This window comes from Pseudonaja textilis, chromosome 2, assembly GCF_049901715.1.
Source record: "Pseudonaja textilis isolate UNSWEBS1 chromosome 2, rPseTex1.2, whole genome shotgun sequence".
NCBI classification, from domain to species: Eukaryota; Metazoa; Chordata; class Lepidosauria; order Squamata; family Elapidae; genus Pseudonaja; species Pseudonaja textilis.
In genome coordinates this window covers 127,995,274-128,014,713 of record NC_141991.1, presented here as the reverse complement: position 1 = coordinate 128,014,713, position 19,440 = coordinate 127,995,274, and the positions used below count along the sequence as shown (strand labels likewise).

The 19,440-nt window shown below is 35.8% G+C and overlaps 1 protein-coding gene across 2 annotated transcripts in view; it reads right to left on the bottom strand.

The window, feature by feature from the left end:
• ACVR1B (activin A receptor type 1B) overlaps nucleotides 1-19,440 on the bottom strand; it is a 34,850-nt gene that overhangs the window by 14,767 nt on the left and 643 nt on the right. For both annotated transcript variants that reach the window (XM_087925186.1, XM_087925184.1), the window contains exons 2-3: nucleotides 3,941-4,180; nucleotides 20-268 (exon numbers count right to left, since the gene is read on the bottom strand). In XM_087925186.1, the coding sequence (XP_087781312.1) occupies nucleotides 20-268; nucleotides 3,941-4,180 (489 nt within the window). The remainder of the gene's footprint in view (nucleotides 1-19; nucleotides 269-3,940; nucleotides 4,181-19,440) is intronic.

Sequence of the window (19,440 nt, the reverse complement as noted above, 5' to 3'; positions counted from 1 at the left end):
TTTAATAGACACAGTATACCTGAGCCAGAGCCAGAAGTAGACAAATCATAGACTAGATCTTGCAGAGTCTTATCCTTCGATAGACACATCTCACAAGAGGGATCCTCCATGTCCAATCGCTGACGATTGTGGTACACACGTGGATGGTGATTGAAGACAAAAACGTATATAATCATAATGATGAACACAAGAAAGACTGGTCCTGCAATGACAGCCACCAGCTCCACAGGTCCCCAGATTGAAGAAGTTTCATTATCCTTCCAATGTCCTGGAGAGGGAAGACAAGAAAGAAAAGCTTCGCATTCAAACCCAGTATATAGCTAAGGGTTAAAAAAAAAGCAATAGGTCTACATTTAATAGATTTGAAAGTATACAGTTGAAAAGTAAGGGTAAACACTTAAAGAAATTGACACTGGCTTAGAATCTCAGGGATGCACGTACTTCAGTACAATGAAATCAGAAACATTTATTTTTACTGATTAAAAAAATGGAATTCCCCCATTGCTGTTGCACCAAAAACAGAAAATCGGGATTCATGTTCATAATATGAAATTTCTGTTTAGCATTACATATAAACAAGTAACTGCAAACAGCAAAGACCAAATAAGATGAAATAATGTTTTTAGTAGTTTAAAATTTTCTCCCTATCATTTCCCCAGGTTGCCGATAAACAGAACATTGTCTCAAAATAAGAAAATACACCTTTCTTCTTTCATGACCCTACTATATTCCTGTTGAAAGTTAACACTATTATTTCATTACTGAAACTCTAATTCTTCTCACTGCTTTTATTTAATATATATGAAGATATAACTACATATAATAAAAGCAATGTCTCCCCAAGATTGAGAATCTCTAGTAGGAACATATTTGTCAGTGGAGACTTTTTGTTAATATAGCTTATGGAAACAGAATTAAGCTTACATCAGCTTGAGTATTTAATTCAAAAGACAAAAGACTCCACTATACTTCCAAAGATTATTTAAATAGTATTAAGCATTGCTTTCTATTTTCCATTTCATCATCCCTAACTATTAAGGAATAATCTTGTGAAATGTTTTATTCATTATACAGTATATTAGTAATTTTTGTTAAAGATTTCCATATATTCTAAATGCAGATTTTTTTTTGGAAATCACTCATGCAGTCTAATCTTTAGATAAAAATAAACATTTTGCAATGAAATGTATTGTCACAAGGGGGAGTCAAACCCTTCCCCAACAATATTTCTTACCTTTTACATATAAAGAGAGACTATCATAGTATTACCATAGAATTTAATTCATAGAATTTAATATTGCAACCTAGCTAATGAATAGGGCTTTTAAAAACCTGCCTGACTGTGATTTTATAATATGATGGAAAGTGACATTTAATTAGAAGTTCAACTGATTATTTCATATAGCTGTACTTTCACCAATTTCTATTAGTTTTGATACAAAATGATACCATAAACAGATGTAGTAATATACTTTTCCAAATAATCCCTTAAACATTAAATACAATTTCAGCTTTTAAAATTCAATCTTCATTGACAAAAATCCAGTTCTAACATCTCAGGCTAATTAGATATTTCCAGAGAATTCAAGGTTTAAAATAAACTATTTTTCTGAAAATTGCACACAAACTCCACCACCAGTTTGTTGACGTCCTGATGCATCCTGATTTCCTTGGGGGAATCCTAGCCTGTAATTGGCGAAGCCAGAGAAGGGATGTCCTAGTGAAAAAGGAGGTGGCCGCAGCTGCTTTAACCACCCAGGCGTTGGCCTGGTGTGTTCTGCGGAAATTTTGTTCCGCCTTTTTGTCCTCCATCTTAAGGGCCTCTGCTATGTCACCTGATATTGCAGAGGGAGAGACCAAGGACACCAAAGGTTTTTCCAGAGAGGGAAGTTGAAGTGACTTGGAGAGGAGAGAAGCCATATTGAAAAATGTTTTATCATTGCCCCCCGGAGTGGGGAAGGATCCAGGTTGTGCCCATTATCTCTGAACTATGTCCAAAAATAACTAGGGACAAGGAATATCCTGTTGGAGAATTGTAGGCTCAGAAAAAACCCTGCCGTTGGGTTCCTGAGTATCAGGTGAAGCAGTTGGTATAGTGGGTGAAGGATCAATTTGGGCAGTGGTCCTAGTCTTGTGGAGGAAGGATTTAAACAGTCCTGTGAATGGGGTGGATCAGGTGACATGTCCTCATCTGATGAGAACCCCTGCTCCCCCTGAATTACCTTCTCCCTCCCAGATGCCCTGTTTCTGATGGAGTGGGCTGGAGAAGCCTCCCTCTGGTGCCTGGAAAAATCCATGGAGGCCTGGTATTATACTGGCTGCAATGGCTGGGGATCAGATCTTGGGGAAGAAGACTGGCTCCTCTCCCTCAGGGAGGAGCCTACCCCATGAGAAATGGCCTGAGCAATAAGGGCCTTAAGATCCTCTCATAATTCAGGGCCACCCTATCTGCTGAGTGCATCCTTGCTGCAGTTGGAGTAAAAGTAGCCTCAGGTGTTCCAGTCCTGTCCCTGATCTGCAAATCTTCAGGACAAGGAAGCATGCAATCAAAAGGAAATCTCTACGTTTGGATTTTCTCAGCAGGAGGGATAAATTCCTGCTCCCTACCTCCCTCTGGTGACCAAGCCCTGCAGACAAGTCCTGTGCTAATGGCTGCTGAGGGAGGGGGCTAACAGGCCTTGGCTGGTGGGAGGGGGGTATACCTCTCCTGGTTTGCTTGCTTCTGAGCTCTGAAGCTTTTCCAACGCTCTTGCCTCCTTTCTTCTGCTCTTGTGGGCTTTGTGGAGTAAAGAGCCTTTGCCTTTATCTTATTAGCAGCCTCCTTACTTGCAGACCTGGCCTTCCTGGGACTCTGCTTGGATCGCTTTGTACTCATGGACTCCATGCTGCCTTGGTCAGCCATGCTGCTAATGTCCAGTTTGCAGGGAGGAGAACTCTCTCAATCATCCAATCCTGCTGCACCAAGGGGAATTCCAGGCCTGGAAGCCTTCTCTGGGCTGTAGCAGTGGCGGCCCTACCAGTCTCCTGGATAGCCTGCACAACTCGTCATGCTGCCAAAATGGCTACCACCTGTCCCCAAAATCAGCTGGAGACCTTGAAAATGAAAGCGGCTGTTCTGAAGCTACCCGGTTATGCCTGGGAGCTCTATGACATGCTGGGGGCAATCACAGCTTCAGTGCCCCCCCGGGGGTGGGGGATTGTTTTGGGGCTCCCCCCTTGACTGCCTGGGCTGTTAGGCCTTCAATTGGTAGTTCAGGGGGGCTACGAAAAATGGACCAGGCAGAAGTTCCACTTGCTGCCTGTTTACGGTGATTTGGATACTTCGTTGGGAGTTTTTTACAAACCTTTGGGAGAATCCACACTTTAAACTGCTGCTTCTGCTGAAATTGTTGGAGCCAACCTTTGCCATGTCTCTATAGGGGAAAGACTGAGTCGTGACTGGGGCTAGGGGGCTTCCTGCCCCAACAGGAAGAGGTGTGGCAAAGATGGATGACTCAGTCTCTGGGCAGAAAGGCAGATTCAACCCGTATGTGTGGATTATCCCAAAGGCATGCTGGAGAATAAATTGGCTCTGGACCCTATCAGCTGCTTTGTAAGCCCTTGAAGAATTAGTTTTATCATCAAATCTAGGGGTCAGAAATTGGGGTTGAGACCATACACTGCTTATATTGACTTGTGATTGATGGCTTTTTTTTACAATGGCTTTTATTTTTATTTTTTCTTCTTAATTAATTAAATTTATATGCATTCTTTTAACACTGTTAGTGGACCCCAATGAATTTGAGATGGGAAGCTATTTAAATTGAAGAAATAAATAATAATTAAATAATTACCAGGACATATTGTGGCTGATATAACTACAGCATAAAAATAATCAGACTTGCTTTAATTGCCTATAAAGACTGACATAATATTCTCATATTCAATCTACTGTACTTACCACTGGGTACCATAAGATCGATTTTGTTACAGTAGTCAAAGTAGCAACAATGTGTGTTGCGTACAGCTTCTGAACTAAGGCAGAAAAATGGTTTTCCAGCAGGAATCAACTTTACTTCAGGAATACATGTCCGGGTGTGATGCTTCATTCCATTCACATTTGTTATTGAGACCATACAGGCACCATCTGTTTCGCATGTGGCATTGGCTTGATTGCAGTCAGAGCACAAACACAATAAAGCTGAATAAAGAGAAAAATAATTCTGTGTGACAAACTACTTACAAGAAGGATTAATTGGAATTGTATTACCTTTGAAATGAAACTATATATTATTTCTAGGTTTAATAGAGCCATTAAGAGTTTAAAGTAATACAAATGACATTTGCAAAATATTTTGAACAAAATTAGGTCAATATTATATGAACAATGTTTTTATTCCACAGGCTTCCTCTCTGTGAGAAGCCTATAGAACAAATAATCAATGTCTATTCGCTGTAGTTCTGATGTTTCAATGTCCTAGAATAAGACAAACTCATTTCTCTTATGCACACCTGCTTTCTACAGAATGCAGATTCATATTTCAAGGTTATTCTGTCCATTCAGTTTTGAAGGAAACCTGTCTCTGATATTAGAAGTACCAAGTAGGTACTTAATTTCTTTACACTTGAACTATAAAACAAAATATTTTTGAATAACTCAAAGATATTCCATCTATTGCAATGAAGGACCATCAGTATTAAAAATCCTGTTAGACAAAGGCCAGTAATACATCTGTGTTAGCAATGTTTCTGTTCCATCTGACTTTTTAAAGATTGAAAGCATCAAGTCTATCGATGCAGTTCTGTTTGTGGCAAGTGAGCTGAATTTTAATAGGATTAAAGAAAATCTACTGAAATGAACATGCAAAATAATTTCCACTGAACTTGTCTTGAAAAGAGAAGGTTCAAACATTGGCATGAATATCAATAACCAATCAGGATTCAAACTGAATATCTGAAATGAAAGATTCAGCAACTAGTTCCTCACCATCTAGAAAAACAAAGTTATCCAAGGCAACCATCAATTCTCTAGAATAAAAATAAGTCTTCTTTTAAAAATGATGAAGGCTATATGCAGACAAATTAATATATTTTAATAATTAATTTGCAAATACATAAAATATTTAAACAAAATAAACAAATGCAGCGGTATTTTCTTCCCTCTCTCTATTTTACTGGGGCCAAAGAACAAAGAAAAATGCTGTAGATTCAAGCTTGTTTTGTGAGGTGGCAAAAAGAAACCAAGAGCTATCCAATCCTGAAATAATGCAAATTCCAGCCACTTTAGCCTTTAGCTTTGTCACAACTATCTGTAACTTATACTTATATATATATTACAAAGGCTGCACTTAGAAAGGTAAACAGAGTCAGGTTTCTTGGATGAAAGATCACTAGGAAATCTTAGTCCTGTAGGCTATCCTGAAAAGTGAAAAAAAATCCTAGAATAAGGGAATGGCAAGGTATTCCCAAACTATTAAAAAAAAAGAAGCTACATATATATGCACATGAAATCACCAGCAGTCAAGATCAGTTCAAGACAGATTTGTTTTGATTTACTATAGATTAACAATCCTTTATAGGAGAAAGAAGGGTCACTGCAACTGAAAATTTAGCCTGTCATGAATATACTAGGTAGTTTAGAATAAACCTTATTCTATGAATGTACTGATATTGATGTTGGCTTATCTTACATGACTAAAAATTCATTTGGTTGGGGCCAAATCTGAATGGTTTACTAAGGTACTTACTTCAAGTACTTAAAAATTCTCACTTTCCTCTCTTCTTCTCAAACACCAGTATTCTCCTGTATTTTAGTTTCTTCCAACTGTACTTATATCCTAACTGACCAAATTACGCTTAGTAACAATTTCAAATTGTAGACCACAAAACCACTTTAACCCACAGTTTGAGGTTAACAACAATAATAATTTGCTTGATTCAATGCCATAGCAAATGGTGGTTAGATAAAAACAGGTTATGAAATTGACATACTAAAGAGAAAACAACATTTATCCTATTGCATGTGGTTTAGAGAAGTGAATGTGATATCTCAACAGTATGAGAAAATTTTCAAATATTAAAATACAATCTATAAAGTTATTTGTAAGGATTACTGTTTTTTAGATAAATATGCAAGTAAATATAACTCAATACATTTATGCATGGGTATTATTATTTACATGTGTCAGCAAATGGTAACAGTTGGCTAACCTTTCCTGGGTTTGGTAGCTAAGTAAGGTCAGGCTTGATTAATACTTCAATAGGAAACTATCAGGAAATACCAAGGTTGTAAGCTAAAACGGAAACTCTTTAGAAGAAAAATTCAGCTGATGGCATTGACAATTTCCAGGCCATTACTTAGAAAATTACTTGAATATATCATTGGAAGGATTAGAAATCAAGCTTGATTCAAGGATATTTTTATTATTTATATCTGTATTTCAATTTAACTTCTGCATACATTAGTAAGACGTAACAGCTATTACAGAGAGCCAGTTTGGATAGTGATCAAGGTACCAAGGTAAAAACCAGCAGACCATGAGCTCTAGTCCTGTATTAAGTCGTGAATCTAGATAATCATCCAGAAGCTGGATCAGTGATTTTCTCTCGGCCCTGGTAAAAAAGGCAATGGCAAACCATTTCTGATAAAACCTTGCCAATGAAATTGCAGATAACTTGTCCAGGAGGCAACTATGAGTGGAGGACACAAAAAACCCAAAGAAAAACTCTAAAGGTAGTCCTCAACTTACAACAGTTCATAGTGATTATTCAAAATTACAGCAACACTGTAAAAAGTGACTTATGACTGTTTTTCCAGTTACAAACATTGTGTCGCGTGATCCCTCCCCTTTTGTGACCTTCTGATAAGCAGAAGGGAAGGGACCTTCTGATAAGTCAATGGGGAAGCCAGATTAACTTCATAAACGTGATATTAACGTAACAAATACAGATTCACTTAACAACTGTGACAAGAAAGGTTGTAAAATGGGATAAAATTCACTTATGTGTTTCACTTAGCAACAAAAATGTTGGACTCAATTGTGGTTGTAAGTCAAGTGCTACTTGTACAAAAAAACCCACCAGCAATTATAATTTAAATTATGTTATTCCTCTTGTTACAAAATCTCATGTAAATGGAGAACTATATTGCAAAAATTAGTAACATTATCTCTCCCTCATAACACAAATCTATGTGTGAGGGAGGAAGACTTGCTTATAAGTTATGGAGAAGAAAAGGAATTTTATAGGAGAATTATAAAAAAGGGCTACTTGATATATATATATATATATATATATATATATATATTTATTTATTTATGGCATTCAGCTTTGTTCGGGTATTTTCCCACGTCATTGTAGTTGTGTTTTTAAAGTTGTAGCGATGTTTCAGCAGAATCTCATCTGCCATCATCAGGCTTCTGTATAGTGTTCATCTGTGAGTCAGGCTTGAGTCTGATGCCTGATGATGGCAGATGAGATTCTGCTGAAACGTCGCTACAACTTTAAAAGCACAACTACAATGACGTGGGAAAATACCTGAACAAAGCTGAATGCCGTACATGTAAGTACCCACGAAAACGTAAGAATATATATATATATATATATATATATATACACACACACACACACACACACACACACACCTTCATTCTCCCACCTAAATGATATTGCTACTAGATATCGTGATAACTTCCATGAATCTGTCTGGTATAACACTATGTAATGGCAGGAAAAGAAAAAATTAATATGCACAGCAATAATTAATTCCCCCTCTGCCAATGGTTCAATGCCAGAAAAATCAGGCTTGGGAACAAATATTTGCCAATACTGCACATAATTTCAGTTCAAATGTTGTGAAATGTCACTTGCTTTCTACAAGTCAATATCCATTTGCTATGACACTGGAAAACAACTAGATTCTGCTTTTTAATCAACTACAAAGCAGCTATCAAATTTCAGCTTTTGAGCAAAAATAATTCCTCTGTCAAGGTACACAGAAAAGACAATCAAACTAAATCTAAGCAGTGAGGATAAATTTAGTAATGTCAAGGAAAAAGGTCTGTGAACCTAAGAAACATACTTTCTACAATAGTCAGCAAATTCTGTTTCCCAGAGGGAATAAAGAGCATGTACATACCTGTTGGACAGCTTAATGCAAAAAGTTAGATTTATCTAAACAAAGGAAAAAATGGTTTCCCATTCCAAACAAGAGAGTGCTATAAATCAAGAAGATCACAAGATTACATCATATCTCTTCACAACATCCTCAATAGAGTTTATTATGGTCTTCTATATACTTTCCTGAATTGTAAACACACTCTGTAAGCATCTGTAGTTATGAAGTACTAGTTTATTGCTTCTTTACGGACACTGGTATGCCTTCTACAATTTGCCTTTATATATACTGAAACAGACACATTCTTATAGCATCAAAACAATAATAAAAGAGAGCCATCACATGATTTGAAGCAATAAACATGTTTGCCAAGTTAAGTGTTTTTGGAATGACAATTAAAAGGAAATATTCTAGATACTACAAGAAGCAGTGACATGAAGAAACATACTTCTCACTATTACCACTATAGTAAAAGCTTTAGTGTGAGATTTTTGCAGAAAATTATCCATTAAGACAAGTAATTATTGGCTATGATTAAAATAATCTCATTTTTACACCTCCAACTTTGTTTCCCCCTCATATAGCTTTAATATGTTGCAGGAAAATGACTGCATGATCAAATAGCAAATATATTATTCATTAAATGTGGATTTTTGTTTATGTAAGCCAATCTACAAACTAAAGGGAAAAGTTAAACATGGTTTCCTATAAAAATAGCTTACGAAAAATAAACATAGACATAAACATACATCAACCTTGCTGTCTGCTATAGGCAGATATCCTTTCTGTTTGGGGACTGGGTAAAAAAGGAACTGAACAAATAAAATTTAGTGTTCCAAGATGGAGAGACGCTATGCATTCCAACCACAATACAGGATAAATGTTATTTTATTGTGAAAAAGAATCAGACAGTCCATTTAAGGTTTGGATTGCAATGAGTTATTAAGCTAATCTATTTCTGACAATAAGTCTGTCAAAAGCTTATCGAAAATGCAAAGAAACTGGATAAAACACAGTAGGCACTTCCCCCAAATTTTTGTTAAGATAAGGAGTATGTTTTTGAACAGTTTTCCTCTCTTGTTTGGCCATCAAGTTATGCTGACTCAATATTAACTAAGAAATTAATCTTAAAATAAGTTTAAGTGGACCACAAAGATCCAAGCTTTATTTCTCCAGTCCAGTGCAGGAATTCCTTTGTGTGCATGGAAGAAAGGAACTTCTACACTGGGCTGAAGAAACGAAGTGGGGATCCCAAAGACCCAAGTTCTGCACTTGTACCCCACAAATGTTCTCTTCTGCACAAGGAGAAAGAACAATTCCTGTGCTAGGCTGGAGAAATAAAGCTCAAATCTCTATGGTCCCAGCAAATCTATGGTCTCAGATCACAAAAACCTGAGCCTCCTTTCTCCAGCCCAGTACAGGAGTTCCTCTCCACTCTGCCCCTGCCCCCTGCTGAAGTTCTCTTCCATACACAGAGGGGAACTGTCTGCCCTTGTTTGGCAGTCATCTCTTTTCCTCCATCCACTTAATGACTGCAACTGGGAAAGCCAAGGTTGCTGTTTTTGAGTGAAACGGTCATGTAGGCATGTCACTGAATGACTGCTTTGCTCAACAACCAACTTGCCAGTTCCAATTAGTAGTAAGACAGTGACTACCTACATATCAATGCCAGTTGCATACCAATAGTACTACTCTGATGGTCCATCTGTGTTGAACTACTTCTGCTTGGTCCCAATCAACTCTTTTGGGGGGAATGTTGTGAAGAAGATGGTAGAATGTCAGATTTAAAGGATCCTGAGTGAAGTAGATTATTTAGATATCTTGCCTGTTTGCAGATCTAGGCAAGGGAAGGAAACTGTACTGGCCACTCTTGTGAGAATAGAATCTGACCAGGGCAAATGTGGGCCTTTGGTCCTACCAGGCTTTCTATAGCATTTGTATACCACTGATCATGCTGTTCTGGACTGCTTATTCCAATCTATGGAAGACTGGATATTGGAGGCACTGTATTATGGTTTTGTTCTTTCCTAACCAGGAGGTTGTTGTAAGTGATGGGTGAGGGGAGGGAATGGGATGAGAAGTTACTGGCAATTCCTGCGTGGAGTGTCTCAAAGCTTGGACTTCCTTCTTTCCTACTGGACATCTGTAAGAAAGTGTTGTGAGTTATCATATGTTAATTTGGAGTAAAGCATCTTCAATATGCTGATAATATCCTGTTAAATATCTCCAATGAGAAGATATAATGAAGGTCCCAACTTGGCATTTGGAGGAGTAAGGGACTAGATAGGATAAAAGAAGTTCAGACTGAATTTCAGAAACATAAGACAGGCTTGTTTATCCTCAAAATATATTAGTTCCAATTTTATTTCTAGATGGGGCTGCATTCTCCCTAAAAGAGCAAGCCTGTGATCTAAACATTCTTTTGAACTCACAGCTTCAGTATGAACACCAGGTGAAAGCTATGGCCAGAACTTTTGCCTCACTTTATCTAGTATTCCAGCAATAATCTTTCTTGGAATAGGATGCCTTAGCATCTGTCACTCATGTCCTTCTTACCTTGTGCTTAGAGCATTATAATGGGGCTACTTGGGACTGTCAACTGCTTGGAAACTTCAATTAGCACAGAATATAGCAGCAGATGATTTAATCTGGGTGATACCTATATAATAGGCACCAAATCGTAAGCATCAGCTATCACACGATTTATATGCACAATTTGGCTTCCACTGTCCTTTCTTCCTTTTGCAACACATATACTCAGCTCATCCTGTTTGATTTGTTGAGGATTTCTACCTCATATGAAGATGGAGAGTTAAGCATTTAAACAAGCCTACATGAGCTCTCTAGTTCAAAAACATAAAATTCTTTATCTCATTTCTTCCCAATCGAACCATTTTTATAATAAAATGTTATTTGTGTCCAATTCTTGGAGACTGTCTGAACAGCCCCTGAAGTTTCTTGCCAAGATTTTTCCGAAGTTATTTGCCACTGACTCCTTCCTAGGCTGAGAGAAAGTAATTGGCAAAGGTCATCCAGTTGGATTTGTGCCTAATTTATGGTCTCCTGGTTTCTAGCCTGATGCCTTAACCACTATTCCAAACTGACTCTCCAGTCATATTTTGCTATTGGCAAATGACACAATCTAAGTAACCATAGTAAAGCTCAGAAGCCAAACAATGCTGGCTATACTTGGATCCGACTTCTTGTAAAGTTGTTTGGTAATTTGAAAAACTTATTGATTGGAAGAAAGTAATGGCAAACCACTTACAAAACACCTCCCAGGAACTGCATGGATGCAATCATTAAGAGTCAAATTAGATTTGAAAGTATCTTTTAGATTATGGTTAATTCTGCAAATTTCATTAGAAAAAAATTACCAGCTTCAATATTGCTTGGTCGGCTTAACAAATTTAAGAAATATTTTAGAAAAGAGATTAAGAATTTCCTAATATTTTGTTTTAAATGATATATAAAATGTGAATGTGTGTGAAAAAATATTCACATTTGGAAATAAACAAAAAAGGTAGACTAACATGAAACAGTACAAAGCTTAACAGACACAAAAATGTGATTTCTGGAAGTCCATGAATATAGTTATAAGGATCAAAAGCAGTAGAAACTACTGATTGCAATAGTATTACAGATTCAGAATATAGTGTAGAAGTGTTTCTTCCACGGAAGAGGAATAAAGCCCAAGCTGTTCCTTTTAACTAGAAATGGTAAAGTTAAATATTTTCTGATGGCTCCATCTTAGTGACTAAGAAAACTATCCTAGTCTAGATTTAATACTGAAAATAAGGTGGGGCACAAATGCAACTCAAAATACCACTAATAATTAACCAGAGCTTTGCCTAGTAGCCAATGACTGGGAAACAGTATACACTTATCAGTTCTGAAAAATTTAGTCTACAATTTGGAGGGGGGAAAATACATCACCATAATCCATATTTAGGGGTAGGTTAACCACTATATCCGCATCAAGTACAAAAAGTCTTCCACATGGAAACAGCCGCTTAGTAATAAAAGGAATGTAAGATATGTATACTTCAAATATAATATGTACACTTGAAATATAATTCTATAGGTAGGATTGATATCCTTTTCCTATTATTTTCATCTTATTTTCATCTTTCATCTTACTTTTCCTCAGAGTCAAAATTATACAGTATTTTGCAGATGCCAAATTAAAAACAATACAAGTAGTCCTCAACTTACAACAGTTCATTTAGTGACCATTCAAAGTTACAACAGCACTGAAAAAAGTGACTTATGGCTGTCTTTCACATTTACAACCATTGCAGCATGTCCATGGTCATGTGATTTACATTCGGTAGCTTGGCAACTGACTCACATTTATGACAGTTGCAGTATCTCGGGGTCATGAGATTCCCTTTTGTGACCTTCTGATAAGCAAAATCAATGGGGAAGCCAGATTCACTTAAAAACCATGATACTAACTTAACTACAGATTCACTTAACTATGGCAAGAAAGGTCGTAAAATAAGGCAAAATTGACTTAACCAGTGTTTCACTTAGCAACAAATGTTGGGCTCAATTGTGTTATTAATCGAGGACTACATGTAGACTTTCTAGAGAAGTCTTCCCATAACCTAATGATCCCAAAGCACCATGAACTCCACTTCCAATAATTAACATGCATCGAATGTACCACAGAATGGAAAGTTTGCTCTGTATTCCAAAACAATTTTTGTTGTATTTTTGCCTACCACAATGTATCTGGATTTTTAACAGAAAGCAAGGTGTTAAGACTCCAAGAAGATAAGTGCATGAATTGGGCTTCTGCGCTGGTAAAAAGCTTTGGTAAGGATAATGAAAGCACCATCTTTCACCCAGGAAGAATGATCAGTAAAGAAGCGGTTGCTCTAAAACATTTTTTTTCTTCTCCTTCCTTCTCCACTATGTCTATTAGAATCTGAAGCTGCTAACAGATACCATCTTAATTTTTAATTTTTGTACAACAATCTTAGGAATTTAAGAAATGCTAAATAAATATCCTAAACTGGCAATGCAATGAGATTCCTTCCTTTGTCAACATCATCTTGTACTGGCGATCTAAAGAAGCAATCAGCTAAATCAGTTTCCACCCTTCCAGGGAAGAAGTGATGACCAGCAAATACCAGTTAAAAAAGCATTGGGACAATTTTGGCATTTCAAGTCCTAGGTAGTGACTAAGAAAGAATCTTTTTGCATCATTAAAACCAAACTAGCAGACTCCCTATTATTTCAGCTTGGAGAATGTTCATAAATCAACAGGCATGTATGAGGCAAGTCTATATATTTTTTTAACAAAATGATTCAGACTGTAGCTGAGGTTGTCTGAGCAAGTCCAACATTAAAAAATCCTAACCCTACACAAATGCAAAATTCAAAAAATACTTTTTTCTAGCAGTTAAATAGAGGGTGGAGGTAGAAGTCCTCAGTATATAATTTAATATAATTAAATAAAAAAATCTGGTTGGATATCATCAGGAGAGCTTGCTGATTAAGATCTTTATCTACACCTTTGATAAGATGCACTGGAAAAAAGGTGCAAGACAAACTTGTTGTGAATTGTATTTATATCTATTTGGCATGCTTATGTCTGACATTCTGCTGCAAGTCAGACCCAACCCCTGAAGAAGCTGTTTAAACAAGCTTAACATTAAGCTTCAGAGCTCAGAATGAAAGCTTTGTTCTTATACAAGAGATCTACAAGGTATGCGTTTTTGCTGAAATGAACTGACACTGTACTTTAATCACAGACAGAACACCAACTTGTTATGACACAAATTTGGGTGGGGAAATAAAGGCCATTCTCACCTTTTTCTCTTTCTTTTTTCAATAAACAAAACAAGTGCTTTTTATTGATACATTTAAAACTAGCTGTCCAGCAAAAAAAGTGTCTTTGAGTTGCATTGATTTTAAAATACCATACATTAAATAGGATAAAATTCAGTAAAAATTCAGCAAGAGTACTAAAAAAAAATCAATAGTTTAAAATTAAATCATCACATGACTAAAATCAGCTACAAGTCACTGTGGAATAAGAACCTTCACAATGCCAAAAAGGCCTAATAAGCCTTTTTCAGGAATGGAATTTAGTTGTGACAGAATACATTCTTTTTCTAGTTGCCGAGTATTAAGCTTCAGATGGCAAAAGGACCTTAAAAACCTTCATATTCTTCCACATCCAAGATTTAGAAATGTTACTATAACTGAGATCTATGACAAATTTAAATTAAAACTACAAGTTGGTGTCAACCAGAGTCCCTATCTTCTGCTTTTTAATTCTAGATAAACACAAATACACCTGAGAATAAAGAACCACTGTGTTTTGTGGCTTATCCACAATTAATTGATATAAGGTTGCATCTTTAGAGGTCTTTAAAATTACTCCAGCAAATAAACAGAAATAGGTTTCATTTAAGAGCAGATACATCTATCTGTTAAGCTCCTCTTCATAGACCGCCACCCTCACATCCCCTCCTAGACTTCTGCAGTTGTGTGAAACAAGTGGACCACAGCTTGCTACAACGTATCTATTCACTTGAATAATTCCAGGCATCTTCATTTTAGGTCTACATAATTTGCCTACTGAAATATTACTTTTATATTTTAGCTCTTCTTTAAATATTTGCCTGTTAATACTTAAGCAACATTCTAAGCTATTAACTGCATCTGGCAGCAAATCTCCAATAAAAGCTCATGAGAGGAAGTCAAGTTAAATGCAGCCCACTCAGCATTTATATTAGACTTAAAAACATTCTGTGATTAAAGTTTATAAATATGAAGGATGAAATTAACTTAGCAGTACCCAATTTCTATAAAACCAGAACTGAGAAGAGTGGGACATGACAAGCAAAAGCATATCCTTTCAATCTAGATGTTGAATGTTCTGAATACTTCTGAATTGTAGATGTACTCATTAGCTTACAGAGCTAATAGTGTGAGTTATATTAATAATTATCTTGAAATAACTTTTAGATTTCCCCTTTTTAAACTTAAAGCCAATGTACAAGCAGATGATAGCTTTATATTGTACAAAGTTCCATTCAGCATTCTTCATCTTATTTTTTAAAATGAAAAGCATCTATCAGAATCTAAAATCAGTAGAAACAGGACTCCTGCATACACACACACACACACACACACACACACACACACACACAATCAGTCAGAAGAAAGCGCAACACAGAACAGTGTTAAAACATTACTTCCTTTTTTATATATATTCTGTCTACAGTAAAACCCCAATAATTTTTTGTTTATACTTAATACATATTTGTTGATAAGCAAGAATTTTAGGTTCCAAAATGCAAACCGAATTTTGAGGATGTCTTATCTGCGGTCAATAGCTCAGATTTTTAATAGTCCATTACAGCCTTAAAAAAGCAATTTTGTAAACGATGATTTAACAGTTTCAATTTTCCTGCCTGTCATTGTGGTTAAAAATTCAAGGATCAGCTTATATGAGAGTGAAACATATTTCATGGTATTTCAGTTGAAATTCTGAGGATTGGCTCATCTGTGGATGGTCTTATTTACAATTACATACATAATCTTTTGGATGATTAAATCAGTTTCTCTAAAATAAATTTTACCAACAGGTATTGCTGTTCCTGAATCTCAGGAATAGATTCCAATTTTATTGTTTCTTAATCCCAGCAGTTATGCCTAAAATGCCTAAAAATCACTACAGGGCTGCCATGTCAGTTTTCATTGCCTTTCAACAGACTTCTTTTAGCTGGTCTCATAGAAGGTATCCCTTTATTATCTGCCCTCTTGAAATGCAAGAACTCCGAATCAACGATGACAATAAACCCACTTGATTTGTGCAGAAGGTAATCAACTCCCACAGTCCCTGAATATTGTAAGATGTTTTAATTGAGGCCACTCCCATCAAAGCCTTCATTCACAATAGTACACAAACTGCCCAGTTGCCAGAAATGGGGAAATAGAAATTTACCTGTCAAGCTGAATTATTGTTGTTTTTAACATATCACTGCTCTTTGGGACAGTGCACTTAGCCTCCATTTAAATGGTACCTTTCTTGGAAAGTTATAAAGCATAAATTATGTTGTTGTATTCAAAACCAATCTGAGCTATGTACATCCATCTTCTAAGAATTACTAAAATTACAATAAATAAATAAATAATAATAAATAAATAAAATGTTTTAATTTTTTTCTTTAAGGAATGAGTAGATTTTTCATCATAAAGCTTCCTTAATCATATGATAAGAAAACATCATGTGAAATCAAACTTAGGAAACATCAACCTGAACTATATTTTGTATATTGAAATTGTTTAAATTTACACTTTTAAAAAACCTTATATACCTAGTGCAACTAGAATGAGTTTAAAAACTGCCCTTCTCTGCAAGGAACAAAAAGCACATTATGCCTGTAAACACACAACTGAAAGAATAAGCTTTCACAGTTCTTGCTGTTTACTATACATTCTGTAAATAACTTTCACTTACTGATACCCTTCACCTGTAACTGGGCAGAATTAATTCCTTCCTTGATCTCATTCACTGATAAATATATCAAGCTTTGTTTGCATAGTTTTACACACCTGTATAGTCATTGCAGAAACACATGCACTTTATCAAAAAACATTATAAAAATAAGCAGCAGCATTTCCTGGAAACAATAATCATCTACCCAAACAAAGCCATCAAAGAATAATCAAGTCAATTTCCCCATTCCTGTTTATCTTTCTGAACAAGCATAAATTACAAGGAAATCAATATAAGCTTTTCCAAGGAGTCTGAAATACCAAAGACAAAACTTCTTCATCTGCATGAGGACTTTCATAGACAGCTATTTAACTATAAATGCACCTGTAATTTTCTAAAATTCACTTTCATCTGTTGTTGGGCACCTAAGTGTAATTAAAGTTAAAATTATTAAAAATAATTTTTTATCCTATCTAAAACAATTGAATATCTTATCTCTAGTTCTTCTTAGAAAGAGAACATTCACTATAGTCTCTGCCATTCTTGGAGGCAGCTACTGAAGGAATTAAAAGCTACTGAAAGGACTTATAAAGTAAAAAAGAAAAAAATCTTAATCGTTCATGCTGGATAGCTACTACTGTCACTATCCCCAAAATCTGATTATGAATATCTTGTAATCTGAATTTATTAATCATATAACTTTTAGCTTTTTTCAAAAAAATATTTGCTAGAAATTCATCTTTAAGGGACAAGATAGCATAATGCTAGTTTGTTTACTAAACTCACAAAGACCCATATTAAACAAGCATTTCAGGATGAAATCCTAAACATTCTAAGACTAATTGAATTTGTATCTGTTATATAGCTAATATATTTGTGGCTGACCATCTTGATGATTTTATTTTTGAAACTGCTGGTTATTTTTACATATTTGTAAGAAAAGCAGATCTTCAATTTAAAAAGTTAACATTAGAAGTCTGATTTTGACTTTGTACTATATGTCAACAGTGACCTATGGAAAAAAGTAAATGTTAAACTATGTCTTAGGATGATGTATGAACCCAGTTAGTGAATTTGGTAGAACCAACATATTCAACAATTTTATTGTTTTGAAGCAATTTTAGATAATATAAATTTATTTATTCTTTAAAATGACATTATTCTTTTCATAAGAGGTAGTCCTCATTAATAACTTAATCATTAAATGAAGCAATCACTAAGTGAAAATAATGTGACCATGACCAATCTTGTTTTTCTTTGCTTCTTGTTACTTCCTTCTGAACTGTGAAGATCATAAATGCACTGTTTGGTAGGGAACAGACAGACCTTCCCCAATCCTTAGCATAAGCATGCAAAAGTGGTTCAGCCTAAAAGTGTATTTCTACAACACCCAGTAAGATGCCCCTAGAAAACATAAATGCAATACTTCCCATATATTCTTAGTACATGGTAAAGAAGGCATCAGTTTTAAATCTTTAAATTTATAGCCATACTGACTAACATAAATTATTTACCCTCACCCCATCCCCATGAATTAACCTATCCAAATTGCTGGTCCTCATTTTGCACAGTGTGAAGTAGCATCTTTCTTTTCTCTTTGCCTGTATTGAAGCTTCCATTCTCGGCTTTCTTGATAATCCCAACGTATCTATGAGTGTATTTTCTCCCCATTCATTTTCTATACTCCACATATAAATCATGTTTACTTTTGTTACTGGAAAATTGGTTAAATGCTTTGATTCATACACTCTTTCCCCCAAAATAAAATGTAACACAGCATATATTAGGTAGATTCCAGATAATCTTCCATGCAGAGATTAACTGTACCCAGACTTAAATTAGTTTAAATGACTATATGTGCACTCAGATCATAATTTTGGTCATCCATGCTGTCAGGGAGAAAGAAAAATTGAAGGCTAATATAGACTAACTCATTACAAATTGACCAAGTAATTTGAACATATTGAAGTATTCAGCCAGCCAGGTTACCCATATGGCAAAACTCATCTAGACTAAATTCAATGCAGGTTTTTACCATATCAGAAACAGGACTGCCTTTATATAATAGAATTCTAGCCATTCACTTTTCTTAATTTTGCTTGACAGCTGTCTAATGGAAGTATCTATAGATAAAAAGATATCTCATCAAAAGCTTTATTTATAGTTTGCCCTTTAAGGCAGCATCCTACACTTTTCTTTTGAAATGTATTTTATATTACATATAAACAATATATTATAAGCAAATATTAGCAAAGTAGTCTGCAAAAACAAAATTAAGTTTTGCCTATTTGAGGATTTTTTTTTTGAGACAGCAAAGCAGAATCTTCAGTCATTAGGCTTGAAAAGCTCCACTGGCTTACAGCCAATTTAAAAGGTTTAGAACTCAAACCTAATACATCTTTCTAGTACCATGTTTCTGTTTACTAAGGATTTTGTTATTTTTTAAAAATTCAATGCTACTGTACCCATTCAGGGTTGTTTTTTTAAAACTGCTAATCACAAAATGTGATCTGCAACAGTTCATGAAAACAATGAGTCTCATTGGCTTCTTGGCCATGTGATCTCCATCAACCCCATCAAAAGCATCCCAGATACAGAACTGAAGACCACGAAAAGATCAAAGCAACCCCTCCCCCAGCTTCAAAATGAAACAAAAGCAAAACACACGTTCTGATGGTTGCCTTGCCAAACCAAGATTTTTCTATGCCACCCTCAATTACCAGAATATTCCTTAACTCCAGCCTCTCCTCCCCCACACCTCCATCATCTTATCCGCCATACCTTACCCATTCCCTGCATGCACCTCGCTACCTCAAGCCCGCGCGGGCCCTGCACCTCAGCCCCAAGTCCTCTGCACGGGACACCGCCCCCCCGTCCCAGCCTC